Source organism: Penicillium angulare, assembly GCF_028827245.1.
Source record: "Penicillium angulare strain IBT 27051 chromosome Unknown utg000012l_segment0_segment0, whole genome shotgun sequence".
Classification (NCBI taxonomy): Eukaryota; Fungi; Ascomycota; class Eurotiomycetes; order Eurotiales; family Aspergillaceae; genus Penicillium; species Penicillium angulare.
In genome coordinates, this window is record NW_026623171.1 from 124,240 (window position 1) to 139,214 (window position 14,975).

The 14,975-nt window shown below is 45.3% G+C and overlaps 6 protein-coding genes across 6 annotated transcripts; 1 reads left to right on the forward strand and 5 right to left on the reverse strand.

The window, feature by feature from the left end:
* Window positions 1–1,491: 1,491 nt before the first annotated feature.
* Window positions 1,492–3,258, reverse strand: N7478_012661 (ATP-dependent bile acid permease; the record flags this gene model as incomplete). Its single annotated transcript, XM_056928871.1, has 2 exons — window positions 1,492–2,009; window positions 2,061–3,258. 2 exons carry the CDS (start codon window positions 3,256–3,258, stop codon window positions 1,492–1,494), a joined length of 1,716 nt encoding a protein of 571 aa, XP_056772233.1.
* A 2,194-nt stretch (window positions 3,259–5,452) lies between these two features.
* N7478_012662 (uncharacterized protein) lies at window positions 5,453–5,968 on the reverse strand (the record flags this gene model as incomplete). Its single annotated transcript, XM_056928872.1, has 1 exon — window positions 5,453–5,968. The coding sequence occupies one exon, from the start codon at window positions 5,966–5,968 to the stop codon at window positions 5,453–5,455; it is 516 nt and encodes a 171-aa protein (XP_056772234.1).
* Window positions 5,969–6,558: 590 nt separating this feature from the next.
* Window positions 6,559–8,215, forward strand: N7478_012663 (putative hexokinase Kxk; the record flags this gene model as incomplete). Its single annotated transcript, XM_056928873.1, has 4 exons — window positions 6,559–6,676; window positions 6,764–6,789; window positions 6,859–7,266; window positions 7,340–8,215. The coding sequence occupies 4 exons, from the start codon at window positions 6,559–6,561 to the stop codon at window positions 8,213–8,215; spliced, it is 1,428 nt and encodes a 475-aa protein (XP_056772235.1).
* Window positions 8,216–8,750: 535 nt separating this feature from the next.
* Window positions 8,751–10,001, reverse strand: N7478_012664 (aminotransferase class I/II-fold pyridoxal phosphate-dependent enzyme; the record flags this gene model as incomplete). The annotated part of the gene is made up of 1 exon (XM_056928874.1): window positions 8,751–10,001. One exon carries the CDS (start codon window positions 9,999–10,001, stop codon window positions 8,751–8,753), a length of 1,251 nt encoding a protein of 416 aa, XP_056772236.1.
* Window positions 10,002–10,917: 916 nt separating this feature from the next.
* Window positions 10,918–12,080, reverse strand: N7478_012665 (uncharacterized protein; the record flags this gene model as incomplete). Its single annotated transcript, XM_056928875.1, has 2 exons — window positions 10,918–11,361; window positions 11,451–12,080. The coding sequence occupies 2 exons, from the start codon at window positions 12,078–12,080 to the stop codon at window positions 10,918–10,920; spliced, it is 1,074 nt and encodes a 357-aa protein (XP_056772237.1).
* Window positions 12,081–14,178: 2,098 nt separating this feature from the next.
* Window positions 14,179–14,389, reverse strand: N7478_012666 (uncharacterized protein; the record flags this gene model as incomplete). The annotated part of the gene is made up of 2 exons (XM_056928876.1): window positions 14,179–14,277; window positions 14,303–14,389. 2 exons carry the CDS (start codon window positions 14,387–14,389, stop codon window positions 14,179–14,181), a joined length of 186 nt encoding a protein of 61 aa, XP_056772238.1.
* Window positions 14,390–14,975: the final 586 nt, after the last annotated feature.

Consider the following 14,975-nt stretch of genomic DNA (forward strand, 5'->3'; position numbering starts at 1 on the left):
TGTACCAGAAAAGGATTATTGTGGAAGCTTTCAGTGAATTGAATAAAATTTGCAGCGCCCTAATAGTGTTCTTCCAGGATTTCTGGTTCGCTCGTTTCTCCATTGGAGCATCACGCAACCTATCTATACTTAGATACAGGGTCAACGGATCTAATTCTAAATCCAGATGTCTACACGCCCAATCAATTCGGCCTTTCGTCGTCGAATGCATTTTCTATGAAATATGGCTCGTTAAACTCGGACGGGTCTGAGGAAGAAGTCGTAAGTCGCGAGAAAGGGGTTTACTGCCATGATTGAATCTAAGAGCGCATAAATACAGGTAAATGGGACAGTGGTATAGGATACTGTTCAACTGGAGACTACCAACCTATCAGTTCTCTTCCAATCAATTGGAGTAACATATGCCTTCTCTCCTGCACCAGGACCACCGTTCCCACACGATGAGCTGATGGGTTTCTTCGTCCCCGGGAGCGCATTTGGAGATGATGTACCCAACCTGCTTTCAAGCCTATGTCGCCAATCTGATACCTTCGACCAGTGTCGCTTCGGAATGGTCTTAGACTCGAGCAAAAGCTCAGGCTGCCCTTACTTGGGTGGTGTTGAAAGTTCAATCTTCAGTGGAGAATTAAGTATAACCCTGATGCATCAGCGATATGTTTTTGGAGACGTTGCGATTGGGGAGAAAGTCCTCTATAAAGACGCTCCTATAATGATTGATAGTGTGGCACCACAATCAGTTGGGAGTAAGATAACCCCCCCTTAAGAACGAAAACCGTTAGACTTCGTCACAGTTCTGACCAGAGAATAGACCCATTGAACTAGTACAACAGCTCTTGTATGTCGCTGGAATCAAGTCTATTCGGCGTTACAACAGTATAACCTTAACAGCATGCATCGACGGGGTCTACCAGTGTGATGAATCCCCGTTATTTGAGTTTCAATTTCCCTCATCAGAAAATCCCTTCGTTGCCTCCACTGGCAGGTCAGAAAAAATTAGTCATATCCCAGAAACTTTCTACATCTCGTCTGAAGCTCTAGTAGAACACTCCGACGATGAAGGAAATTGTTACGCATCAATTCATGGAATGGAGCAAGAAGGCAAATTCTGGGTATTGGGTCAAGGTAGTTCCATAGAGATAGCTCAAATCTTAACCATGTGTCCCATTGACCAGTCACCTTATTCACTAGGATTTTTTCATGGGCGATATATTGACCACAACGTCGAGGCCGGCACCATTGGATTCGTAAATTTGATTTGAATTCGCATTTAAAAAGACCAGCAAGATATGGCGTCGCAGTAATCTCAATCCCGGGCTTGAAATTTATATTGGCAAACACGAATGGATTTTTTTAAATATTTGGTGATAGACAAGTGCGCAAATTGAAAGGCGATTAGCTACACTGTGAACGGCTTCTTGTGGAAATTTGCTTTTCTTTCAGATCAAATAATCGCAGAGCAATTATATCAGGAGACAAAATGGTATTGTAAATCTATCTAGGAAAACTTTCAACACCAGCTGCCTGTTCAATTTGGGCCAGCTCACCAGACTGTTCGCACAGTTGGCGGAAAAATGCATTTTCACCTCGGCGGCGAAGAAGGCCCGCCGCCGGTCCTTGCTCCACGACCTTACCTGCATCCATCACAACCAGCCAATCGTAGTCTGCAATTGATAGGAGCCAATGCGCTATAGTCAGAATAGTGGTCCCATTGGAAACGGAGCACATTAGTGCCTTCTGAATCAATGCATCTGTGGCATGATCTATCGATGCTGTAGCCTCGTCCAAGATCAGCACTCGCGGCCGGCGTAGAAGTGCCCTAGCTAGACAAACGAGTTGACGTTGTCCTAAAGATAAGGCGACTGCCCCATTGTCGAGAATTTCGGCAGGTAAAGATCTGAAAAAGTCAAGCTCCTCCAGTAGATCCCTGATATCGTTGTCCGAGCGTTGATGTAACGGGTCGAGGTTGTCTCCCACAGTTCCATTGAAGAGGGTTGGGTCTTGCGGTACCACTGTTACAACATGTCATAATTGAGATAGACGCAAAGATGCAATATTAATACCATCAATTATGATCTGCCCAGAATCTGCCTCAAGAGCTCGAATAAGTGCCAAAGCTAATGTGCTCTTGCCAGCACCTGTCCGCCCAACCACCGCTACCCGACTTTTAGCCGGAACGTCAAAGGTGATTTCCGACAAAACAGGATCAAGCTCCGGTGAATAGCGAGTTGTATACTTTTCAAACCGCACTGAGCCGCGCACGGGCCACTGGGGTGAAAGGTCGTATGGTGTTTGCTCGATTGGCTCGCTGGGCTCCGATGGTAATTCAGTGTATTCAAGAACTCTATCCACTGAATTGAAGCTTTGCTGAACGATAGCATAAAGCTGAACTAGACAAAGCACATTTTCTGTGAAAGTTGCTGCGTAGGTTAGCACCAGACCGGCCGTTACTAGATCGATATCTCCTGTATCCACACGCCAGAGCAAAAAGATACCCGTGAGCCACGAGATGAATGCACTAAGGCATGCCACACGAACAGTTAACCATTCTTTGACAGCCCATAGTACAACATATGGTCGATTGAAACCATCAATCAGACCATGGTTTTCCTCGGTAAATTTCTTCACTTGTCCGTAAGCACGAACGCTGATGGATCCACTAAGAGCCTCTCCAAAATGTTGATAAAGAGGAGACTGTTGAACGGATTCCATTCTTTTGAGGTCCCGAGCACTGTTTATATACACGTTTGTAATAACGTAATAAGCACAGTAGATAACTGCGGCGACTGGGAGAAACACAGGCAACATAGCAGATATCAGAATGAGAACCGTGGCAAGAGAGCAAAAAGTATAGAGTGTGCTCATTGAATGAACCGTAACCTCCTGATCAATTGTACTCATGTCTCTGAAAAAGCGATTTGTTATCTGTCCAAACGGAACCTTGTCGAAGAAAATAAGACTGGCATGGAGAATGGAATTAAGTAGATCATCAAAGATCTCGGTGGAAGCCTTTAGTGCGCCGGCGAAAGTTGTCATGTCACGGAGAAAGGAAACGAGAAGAAAGGAAAGACAGATAAGAGCATAAACAGCAAGGTAGTGTTTAGAGTTTACTGCCCCTGGGACTTGTTCAGATGGTGGTAATTGGTTTAACTTGTCAAACTCGAGCGCCCACTTCTTGATCCATAGATTTGTTGCGAGGGAGGTAATCTGTTGAAAGCCAAAGGCCAAGAGAACAACGAACCAAAACAATAATGCCCCCATGGATTTAAGATAGCTCTTTATAATAGAGAAAGGTACTGCTTCGATCGACTTTTCTTCGGTATATGTTGGTTCGACCTCCGGGTTGAGAGGTTCATTTTCAGCCTCGATTTCCGTATCAAAACTAGTGTGCGTTGATTTTGCAGAGTCAAAGGTAGAAAGATCAGTCTTCTCTGGTTGATTCAAGGTATCAGACTTCTGAGGAAGGTCTTCGTTCTGTATCTCTCCTTGGGTGCGAAGTAAAGATCGCGCTATAACGAATAAATAAGGACCCCACCTCACAAAGCTTCAAGAAAAAGAGAACTACAATGTAAAGCACTTAAATAGGTGAAGCCACCAGCTGTGAAAATTATCGATAGACAATGACATGACGACGAGCAGGAAATCCGACCGCCTATACCTCAAAAAAGATTGATAACTCCGTTCCATATCTGCCTAGCAATAGGCATCTTCATTCTTCTCCTGAGCTCGGTGGTGATGCTTGAACGGCTGTAATAAAGAACTCCCACTTTAATAGTAAATGCAAAATTAGTCGCAGCCTGCCAACAAGTACGAGGGGTACGGGCTGTAGAACCCATTGGCACGTGGAACATACGAAAGCGTTGCCATATAGCATCGTAAAAACTTACAAGAGGCAGTCATCTTATTCAAGCCTGGCGCTCTCCTAAGACGGCGGCAGGGTTCGCAGAAGCATATCGACGGCGAGCAAAGCCATCGTCTCACGCATAACTTCCGATGAGAATATGATTTTTGGAGAAGTCCGCTCCGGTCGAACTCTTGGCATCGATGGTTTGGATTCTATCCGCGGGCCAACTTTGGCTACTGTGCCAATTCTTCTTCGACTTGAACATGGAAAACCTATCTGCGATCTTCTTGATCGGGTTCAGAAGGCTTCTAATTCAATGCAGCCACACGAAAAACTTGGACTTCACAAAATAGGAGCTTCCAGTGAAAGTGCTCGAAGAGTGACACAATTCCGCACTCTTTTTGTATTGCAAGAAACTGAGGATAACCACCAGCAAAGATTCCAAGCTAAAGATTCTATCTTCAAAATTGAAATTGTGAATGATATACGTGATTTTAGCAGCTATAGCTTGATGCTTATATTCCAGTGCATTCAGGGACGCCTGAGCCTTCAAGCCACTTTTGACTCTTCCGAAATTCCATTTGAATTTGCGGAATACTTGATCAAACAGACATTGTCATTGTTCGAAAGGATATGCGTATTCCCTTCGGAAATACCGCTATGCCAACTAGCTTGTGCGTCGGAAGACGAAGTTCATCAGATTTGGAGCTGGAATCAAGCTGCCTCACAGCCGATACGCAGATTCATGCATGAGTTTATAACTGACCAAATACGAAGAACACCACATGCATTGACCATTCATGCCCATGACGGTAAGGTAACTTATCAAGAGCTTTGAAAAATATGCATCACAATTGGCAAAACAACCTTTACTTCTAGGGATTGGCCCGGGAGCATTTGTCCCTCTTTGCTTTGAGAAGTCACTATGGGTTTCAATAGGATCCAACAGGCTGAACACAATGAATTACCTTGAAACTTTTATCTGACATATCACAAAAAGTGTGAATCAATACACCTAGGAATATTCAATATGAACCAGGTAAAAAGCCCATCTGATATTACAGAGCAGCTAATCTAAACACGTATCGTCGTCCTTCAAATTAGGATGCTACATCGTATTTCCATTACACCGCTGTATCAGGGCAAGTGAAAAGGGATGCTCCTGGGGGGTTGTGGCATTCATTTTTTGCACGAAAGGGTTCACTAATCAAGTAGCATCCAGTGAGGCCGACACCTCAGGGGGCGTGTTCAAGATGTAATCTAGAAAACCATAGTTGCATGTAAATCAACCTAGCGTGTCGTATTTATTGAGCTAGCTTCATTCAACCCATTCTTCGTCTGAAGCTGGGTCAGCAGATGAGGTCCCTGGTCAGCAATGGTCAAATCAGAGATCAGGCTCAGTGATCGGGTTACGGCGCTCAGTGAGTGCATCAGGTCCACGCCAGTGTAGTTAACCACTGACCGGGGCTCAGGCCACTCAGGCGCGTGTTCAATTGTACTCAGTGATCATGAAGCGGCGAGGTGTGAGCACTAGAACGGAAAAGGAACGCCAAGCGTTGCCAGACATTATCCGACGTCTGGATGTATACAATGTACAAAATGGAAAACCGTCTACTCTCCAGCCCACATCTTCCACTTCCCATCACCCCCAGATCCTCCCATAGAATCCGTCTCCACAACAGCCTCAGGCAAAACATAAACAGCCGGAAACCTCTTCTCATCCTCCCCTTCCCCCTCACCTGCACTTCTCACCTGAAGCCCAGCCCCATCATAATGCACCTCATCCAGGAAATACCCCATAACAACCCTACAACGTCCACACCTTACAAGAACTCTCTTCTCGATACCGTCTTCGCGCCGAATAAGCGTCGCGCGCCGATCAGGTATACTCGTTGAAAGAAGGAGAGTAACATGTTTAGACTGTGATTTGAATGTTGTGTTTGTGTTTGTGTCTTCGTCTTCGAGCTCGGTTTCGTTCTTTTCGAGTGGAAGGATAATGGCTCTATCTTTTGCTTCTCCTGTTCGGGTTGGGAGGATTTTTAGATCCCTGGTCGTCGCTAGAAGGAGATGGTTGCAGAATGTGCAGTGTTGGGTGCGGATTTGGAGGCGGGGTTGTTCGGAGGTCATATTGGAGTGGTGTGTTGGGGGCTTTGGATATGCAGATTGTAATCGTCAATGCGATTGTGATTGAGGGTAGGTTGTTTGATTCCTTGTCCTTATGAAGGAGAAAGCTTCTATAAAGCTTTCGGTGCTGCAGATTAGATAGAGCCGTGGAAGGCGGTGAATAGTCACCTCTACATAATAAAACCAGCAGTTATGTTCACCGCAGATGCCTCCAGAGATCTATGTCATGAACTCCACAGCCAATAATATCTCTGCTAGATTCCACCGCCCTCACTACCGCCAAACTCCCTATAGAGTGCAGAATTGACTTTGAACCCGTTGCTTACCGCAGCCAAATCAAGTAAGAGAGATCGCTGCCCCACATCCCTTTCCATATCGTCATATTCTCCCCTCCCTTGTTTTCCTTTTCCCTCCGTTTTATTCTTTGCGAAGACCGTTGGAAAAAAAAAACATTTTGCCCCCAGTGAACTTATAGTAATCATGGTCGGACTCGGTCCTAAACATCCCCCTTCCCGCAAGGGTGAGCTTTATCTGTTCTGTATCGCGAAGATCGCCGTGCTAATCGTGTTCATCATTCTACCCCACCAGGATCCATGCATGATGTGCCGCAGAATCTTCTACAGCAGATTAAGGACTTTGAGGAGAGGTTCACCGTGGATCAGGCCACGCTAAAGAAGATTGTGGCTCATTTCGTCAAGGAGCTTGAGAAGGGTGAGTTTGCGACCTGGAGGTCTCTATAAAGGAACCGTAGGCCTCGTGCGACCTCGTATTTGAAGCTGACAAGTCATCTGAACTTAGGTCTGACTGTAGAGGGTGGCAACATCGTGAGACGCCCTTCTATCCGTGAATTAATCTTGTAACAGGAATTATGTGAAGCTAACGACAGCGATTAGCCGATGAACGTTACTTGGGTTCTGGGATTCCCCGATGGCAACGAACAAGGCACATTCCTGGCCCTTGACATGGGAGGCACCAACCTGCGTGTTTGTGAGATTACCCTAACAGATGCCAAGGGCGCCTTCGATATCACCCAATCCAAATACAAGATGCCCGAGGAGCTGAGGACGGGTACCGCGGAGGAGCTGTGGGAATACATTGCCGACTGTTTGCAGCAATTTATCGAGTTCCACCACGAGGATGAGAACTTGACAAAGCTTCCTCTGGGTTTCACCTTCTCTTACCCCGCTACCCAGGACTACATTGATCACGGTGTCTTGCAACGCTGGACGAAGGGATTCGACATCGACGGTGTTGAAGGCGAGGATGTGGTTCCTCCCTTGGAGACTATCCTGAAGAAGCGCGTATGTCCTCGGCCTCAATATTTTCTCGATTTGTTCTATCACATATCTAATTTTTCTTTCTCTCTTACGAAAGGGTCTGCCCATTAAAGTTGCTGCTCTGATCAACGACACCACAGGTACTCTTATCGCCTCTTCCTACACCGACTCAGAGATGAAAATTGGCTGTATTTTCGGCACTGGAGTCAACGCCGCATATATGGAGGATGTTGGTTCCGTGCCTAAGCTCGCGCATATGGGGCTCCCCGCCGATATGCCTGTTGCTATTAACTGTGAATATGGTGCCTTTGATAACGAGCGTGTCGTACTCCCCTTGACCAAATACGACGAGATTATTGACCGTGATTCCCCCCGACCCGGTCAACAAGCATTCGAGAAAATGACTGCCGGTCTTTACCTGGGCGAGATCTTCCGCTTGGCCCTCGTGGATATTCTCGACTCACACCCTGGCTTGATCTTCAAGGAACAGGATACCTCTAAGCTGCGCAAGCCTTACCTGTTGGACGCGTCATTCCTCGCCAATATTGAGGAGGACCCCTATGAGAACTTGACTGAAAGCTTGGATCTCTTCGAGCGTGAACTGAACATCCGTCCTACTCAACCCGAGCTGGAAATGGTTCGCCGTCTAGCAGAGTTGATTGGTACCCGTGCCGCTCGCTTATCTGCTTGCGGTGTTGCTGCCATCTGTACAAAGAAGAACATCGAGTCCTGCCACGTCGGTGCTGATGGCTCTGTTTTCACCAAGTACCCCCACTTCAAGGCTCGTGGTGCTCAGGCTCTCCGTGAGATCCTGGATTGGGCCCCTGAAGAGAAGGACAAGGTTACTATCATGGCTGCCGAGGATGGATCCGGCGTGGGTGCTGCGCTGATTGCCGCTCTGACCCTGAAGCGCGTCAAGGCGGGTAATCTGGCTGGTATTCGCAACATGGACGACATGAAGACCCTGCTTTAAAAAGGGCCAATTCCAAGGAAAGGAATAAAGAAAACAAAGAAAGCAAAAGAAAAACAGCAAAATTCCGATAAAAGGTGGCATAAGACCTGGGATTGTGCACAATTTGGTTTGATTTTAATGCTTGATGGATCATGATATCGATTTCTGCATCATGTGGGCCTATTCGGCCAGTCAATAGAGTACGAAGTTGAGTACTCGCTGGTAGTAAATACCATAGAACCGTGAATAATGGAATGGGAATGTTCGAAGTAACTTGTTATATCTTTCAAATGTTTCCCGGTTGCGTAATAGACGAGATGTCACTCTATGGTAATCAAGCTAAGGCCGACTCGGCGTGCCAAACCTCTCCGCTTAAGCCCCAGTTCCGTGAAACTTACCCTGGGAAAGTTGACATTCCAAATTCAGGCAGCAGCTTAAGATACATAGACAATATACCTAAATAACAATATATTTCATAATCCGTATGTGGAAAATTAATTTTCGAAGTTCTTTATTTTAATTCGTTGATCTATGTCAGTTAGATTTGTATGCCATATCACAAATGAGCATCCCTTTTAGAGGAGACTGTGTCTAACCAGTGCTGAACTGCCCTTGCCAAGCTGTCAATCTCCTCTTCTGTATTGCCGGCATGCAGACATACCCGGACCCTTTCTTTTCCTTTCGGAACTGTGGGAGCCATAATAGCACGAACAACAATCCCCATTTTTTGGCAGAAGCTCGCCAGCTCCCGAGGTTGAAATGTTCGGAGGGCAAATATAGCAGATTCCGGGAAATGATCCACTTCGAACATGACAGATGGATGAATCTGAAGAGAAGCGAGGCGAGTATGAAGATAGGTAACCAAACTTTGCAAGCGGCATTGTAGTAACTCAGTCTCGCCCGAAGATAACAGTTCATAAGCAGTTCTAATGGCTGCTAAAAATGGAAATCCAAGGGCGGTAGTGTATATCAAGCTGCGAGCATAGTTTATCAGATATTCCCTCACTTCTGGCCCACAAAGTACCACAGCACCATGGCTGGCTAAGGCCTTGCCAAAAGTGTGGACCCGAATGAATATGCGCTCTTGGACTCCTAGCTCCTGCACAATACCAGCACCTCTTGGGCCAAAAACACCGGTTGCATGGGCCTCGTCGACAATAAAATAACCATTTCCACATGGCAAAAGTTCATCCACAATGTCAAGGAATTCCTTAATTGGGGCAATATCGCCATCCATACTGTAAATGGACTCGATCACAATAAAGATGTTCCGGGTTCCATCTTGAATATTCTTATCATTTTGAATGGAGCTCTCCAGGACTTTACGTAGGTCAATTGGAGAGCTATGTGAGAACATCGCCTGTCTGCCTGCTCGGGATAAACGTATGCCTTCGTGTATACTAGCATGAATATACTCGTCGTACACAACCAGATCACCTGGCTGTGGAATACTTGACAAGACACCAATATTTGCATCAAAGCCCGAGTTGAACAACAGTGCAGTGGGGGCATGGTGGAACTCTGCCACAAATTGTTCTAGTTCCTCGGCATAAGCCGAATTACCATCCAGGAGCCGTGATCCGCCACTTGAGAATGGGAAGGACTCTGGGGCCTTGTTTAAATGAGCCAGCAGCCGATTCCGGTAGATAGACGCGGTAGAAAGAGAAAGAAAGTCATTAGAAGAAAAGTCGACTGTTTCCTGAGGCAAGATAGTCAGCCTACGACGTGCAGATTTTGCCTCTCGAGATTTTAACGCATTTGCCAATGCCTCAGCAAGCGACTTTTGGGGTAGTGGACCCATGGACATAATCAGATAAAGTCTTGCTGTAGTCGTGTGAAAAAGAGAGAGACCTCGGAATACTCACCCTGAAGGGTATATACGGTGGAAATTGCCATCTGCCACCGCCCAAGCCGCCAAGCCGAGGCCTCAACGTTGTGGGATAACAGCTGACTCTGGAGACCCGATTGCAGCGCGAGGCAAGTCAAGAAATGTTGTCAACAAGATGCGACGGCAGGCTGGGGATAGGCACGATATCGTAATCCAAACGATATTGCTCTATCGTATCGTGAGGCCTTTGGCTAGCGATATCGTTTACCGTGCGTCTTTAGTCGTGATTGAAATATAATGGTATGCAAGTGCTGTGCTGTACTAGTTAAAATGTATAAGTGTCTCTGATGTATAGTATGCATGCTGTCAAGGTGGTGCACATGTGGCTATAAAATTTCTTCGGAATACCACTAGCAGTGCGGTCAGATAATACTAGTAGCTGCATGCACAGTCACAGCATCCATAACAAGTAGAACGGGAAAAAAGGCATGAATGTTCGCGTAAGCTATTTAGTATTTTCTGTGTTTACATAGCATATTCCATCGATAGCTTAGTTAGCTTTTCCCACCATCGTCTACGTACGATCATACCGTACACTATGGATTCTGATCTTCTAATTCTTCTTTAGTATTTGTTTCTCAATGCTTCCCCAAAGTTATTAAGTATACCTTGGGAAATAACTGACTAATCCATTACATAAAATTAAAAAAGTCAAACAGATTCTAGATAATCTCCTCACAGAATCTAACATTGAAGCTATCCAACAGAGCAAAGCTTCCATTCCAAACCCCCTTTCTGAGTCCCAGTCTTTGAAATGTCCCGACACAGACCATTAAGATCAGTACCGCTCACCAAAAAAACTACTCGCAGTCCCAAAAACCCAACTAAGATCATTTCAAGGACGAACACCCGCATCACCGAGATCATTCACTCCATTCGGACCTCCATATCTCCCCTTAGGATTCCAGTACCCCTCTCCCTTATCCCGACAAGTTCCAATAACACAGTAATACTTCGAACCCTTCCCATTACTGTTCGGCGAGACAAGTACCGATGGGCTTTCGACAAGACTAGTTCCACCAGTAGCATCGTCGCAGTAAAGCGATATCTGGTTTTGGGCTTGGTATTTTGTGTGTGCGGCATTGTACCATACACATACTGTTTCGCCTTTCGTTCCACCACAGGTGTAGGAGGCGCTTTCAGTGAATGTTTTGGAAACGCTGAATCCGGCACTAATCCATTTGTATAGTTCGAAGGATGATGTGAAAGTGAAGGTGTGTGAGTTGCTGCTTGTTACGGAGGCGGAGCAGGATGAAGATGAGCCGCACTCGATGTTTTTCTGTAAATGTAAATATTAGTTGATTGAAATCGGGTTTGAAGAGAGAAAGAGATAGGGGTATCATAATATGATGAATGATAGATACTTACACTGTACTGTTCAGCAAAGTATTGCTGTTGAATTACGCTCTTTATAGCGACAGTGGTCTCACTGGAAGAACATGACGAGCGCTTATCAACATTCTCAGGTTCATTAAGTTCGCTCTTAGTGACCGGAACAGCGGAGCGACGGTCCACCGGTCCAGCTTTGGAAGTATCAAGAATCCGAACACCCTGTGCCAAATCAAATGCAGTAAGATCACCCCCAAAACAGGCCTGAGTCTCATTAATTGAGATAGGCTTTCCTACAAACTTTGCATCCATGGTAACGGTGCAATCCAGCTCAATCTCATTATCACTGTAGATGCGGTTACATGTTGGGCCACCGGAGTGCTCAGCCTTAGAATGGACTGGGTAGGTTTTGCCTCCAATGATGATTTCTCCAGAAGCTTTCTCGTCAACTTTGAACTGGATGTGTTCGGCAGCAAAGTTCCCATGGTCTAAGGTGTAGTCGCAGGTGTGACCGATAAGCTGCTTTGCGCCGTTGAATGCGGCTATGCCGTGCTTTTCATCATTTCGGTCATGGCGATAGAGCACGTTGATGGTCGTGCTCTTTGATGGAAGGGCATGGGCAATGGAGAAGACCGTCACCGTTGAGGTGAGGAGAGGACCGAGACGCATTGTGAATAAGACCTCAAGTTGGGAATAGGCCTTTGAGTGGAATAGAATGGAAACCGAATGAATTTTCAGCGTTTTTGGAAGGTGGATTTATAGCTTAACTGAAATTTCAAAGCCATATTCGTTCTGCACTACTAGCCTTGTTGCCCCCAATCATGATACCCACAGCCTGATACCACCTTTGAATCATTCTGCACTACCGACCTAGTCATGATACCCACAGCCTGATACCACCTTTGAATCATTCTGCACCACGAGCCTTGTCGCCCCTAGTCATGATACCCACAGCCTGATACCACCTTTGAATCCGAGCAATCGGAAATGGAATAGATATGCGTGCTAGCTCTTCCTGCGAGGATAAGTACGAGAATAAACTGCAGAACCATTCTTTTCCGATTCCCGGTTCTCGAAATTAAGAGAAGGCCTATTTAATGTAGAAGGATAATAGGTAGAGATAAGCATTAAATAGAATAATCGTCTTGGAGATTCAAAAACATCTGTCCCAACTGCAGTAGCAAAGGGAAGCCCGGGACCCTGCAGATTGAATGTCTATATTTGGTACTACATGCACGTCTATGTACGCTCTCCTTTAAGTTATTAAGAGTGATTTAGAGTTATTATTAGGCTTAATTAAAGGGATTGGCTTTCTTAATCCTGATCTTCGTGCCAACCTCTTGTAGCTAGTATAGGTCTCCCAATTAGTGGCCTGTTAGTAGATTTCAAGTTACCGCCGCGTAGAATTTTAATGCAGAAATACAACACTTAGTACTACATATAATTTTATATACAAAACAAAATACCAAATTTAGTACATGAACAACTCAAATTGAAGAATTTGCCACCGCCTATATTTTACTGATATCCACACTTCACCAGGACAACAAGATACTATCATCAAAAATGAAGCTAGTCACATCCATTTAGAGACCTCTAAAGCTCGAAACTACCTAGTAAGTGCCAATTATCGTACAATCTAGGCTCAAGCTAACTATCCCCCTTATATATTACATACTGAAGAGGGGGAATAGGCCTGTATTAGAATACTAGTCAGAAAAACCCACAGCAAAACATCAATATCTTTCCCTGGTCAACGCGGGAAATCAGAATCGCAGAACGTGATCAAAAGAGTGTAAGAAGTGTGCTACTCAGAACTAATCGTAACGCGATGCTATACTGTATAGCCAGAAGAAACGAAATGGAATAATAACTCCGCAACCGTAAGGGTCATTCCTAACAGAGCGGAGGCTTTCCTCACTACAATATGCAACGAGAAACGATACCGCGCGATATCGCACGGTAAAGATCACGATAATCCTCCAGCTTCACGATACGATATCGTAATAACGATATCATCTAACGGTATTATCGCTAGGAATTCGGTTTAACGATAACGATAATTCAAAAATCTAACGATATCATATCGTGCCCATCCCTACAGGGCAGGCCTGCGAAAGACTTCCGACCTGTGCAGGCTGTGCTCAAGGCATACAGCACACTTTGCATGTTGCCGATCACGAGCAGCAGACACTTCTAGGCCCGGTCGCGGCCCGGCCCTTATGTAGGGGCCTACCACTGAATTAGCTGTACGTTATTCTTAGCAGTTGAAACATGCTTCTTTTCAACAGTCTCTTTTAAAAATTTCTTTGGATGATATTGAATACAGGGGTCGCCGCTCGCAGTGCGGCGTCACTAGATTTGTTACTAGCTACCTAGATAATGTAGTTCCTGAGGTGTAGAGCCCCAGCAAAGGCGTACTGGGGCCTCAGATCGCGTCTCCCTTCGCCTTCTTCAGCGTTGTGATTGCTCGTATTATACACTTTTCTGTGTATCACTAGTGATCGTAGGCACTCCGCCACATTATTATTGGCCTTTTCTTGCCTACTCTTTGAACATCTCTCATAAAACAAGAAAGACTTCGAGTCCGTTCAAGACTCCTCCAAAGAACCATACATAGCCTTTGAACGTTTCGTGTTTTATTCTCGACAAAGTGTTTTCAAACACTGAAATTTACTACGAATAGATTTAGCAAAGACCTCAAAGAACGATGATCTCAAGTACCCTAGTAGCTACTTCAATTCAAGTCTATATAAGAAAAGAAACTTCAGGCACTTTGGAAGCCTCTCTCCTTCTTCTTCTTCTTCTTCTTCTTCTTCTTCTTCTTCTTCTTCTTCTTCTTCTTCTTCTTCGCGCCCGTATCTCCCTTTGAATCATATTAGTAAATTCACATCATCATCATGCCTAACATTTTTAGACGCCTGGGAAGTTTCCTGGATGAACGTCGTCAACGCCCTCATAGGCGCTTTGCATTCCATCGCGCTCGAGGGCTTACCCAGGTAACTGAAGTCCTTGAAAACTGGAACCAGGCGGATTAAACAGATGAAAATTTTACAATTGCTTTTAACAGCCTCTCTCAAGTAGCTAACGTTCGAAATAGACAAATCGCTCGTACTGCTACGCCTATAGGCGGAGGACTTTCATTTCAGAATGTGAACGGTCTGTGGACTCTGCCGACTGTGCCCGCTCTTACATTGTTCACCCTTGACTTTGGTCGAACTGGACAATTTGAGGGTCTAACCGACGCTGGTTTGATGGTTGTTGACTATCTTCGGGGCTTCCGAGATCTAAGCCCAATGGAGCCTCAGATTGGATTCACGTTTATTACGCTCTATCATCATACCGAGGGTATCTGTACATGTGATTTTACAGATGTAAAAATAGCAAGCCCACCATCAAATATGTCTAACCTAGGGCACGATATCCTTACCATATAGAACTGACACTGTCGCCTTCTATGTACAGTGGCCGTTCATTAATATTTGCACTGTAGTACTTTCCCGCCCATAGCGGGTCTGTTAGATATCAAGGTACTACAGTACAAATACTTATGAACTCTGACTG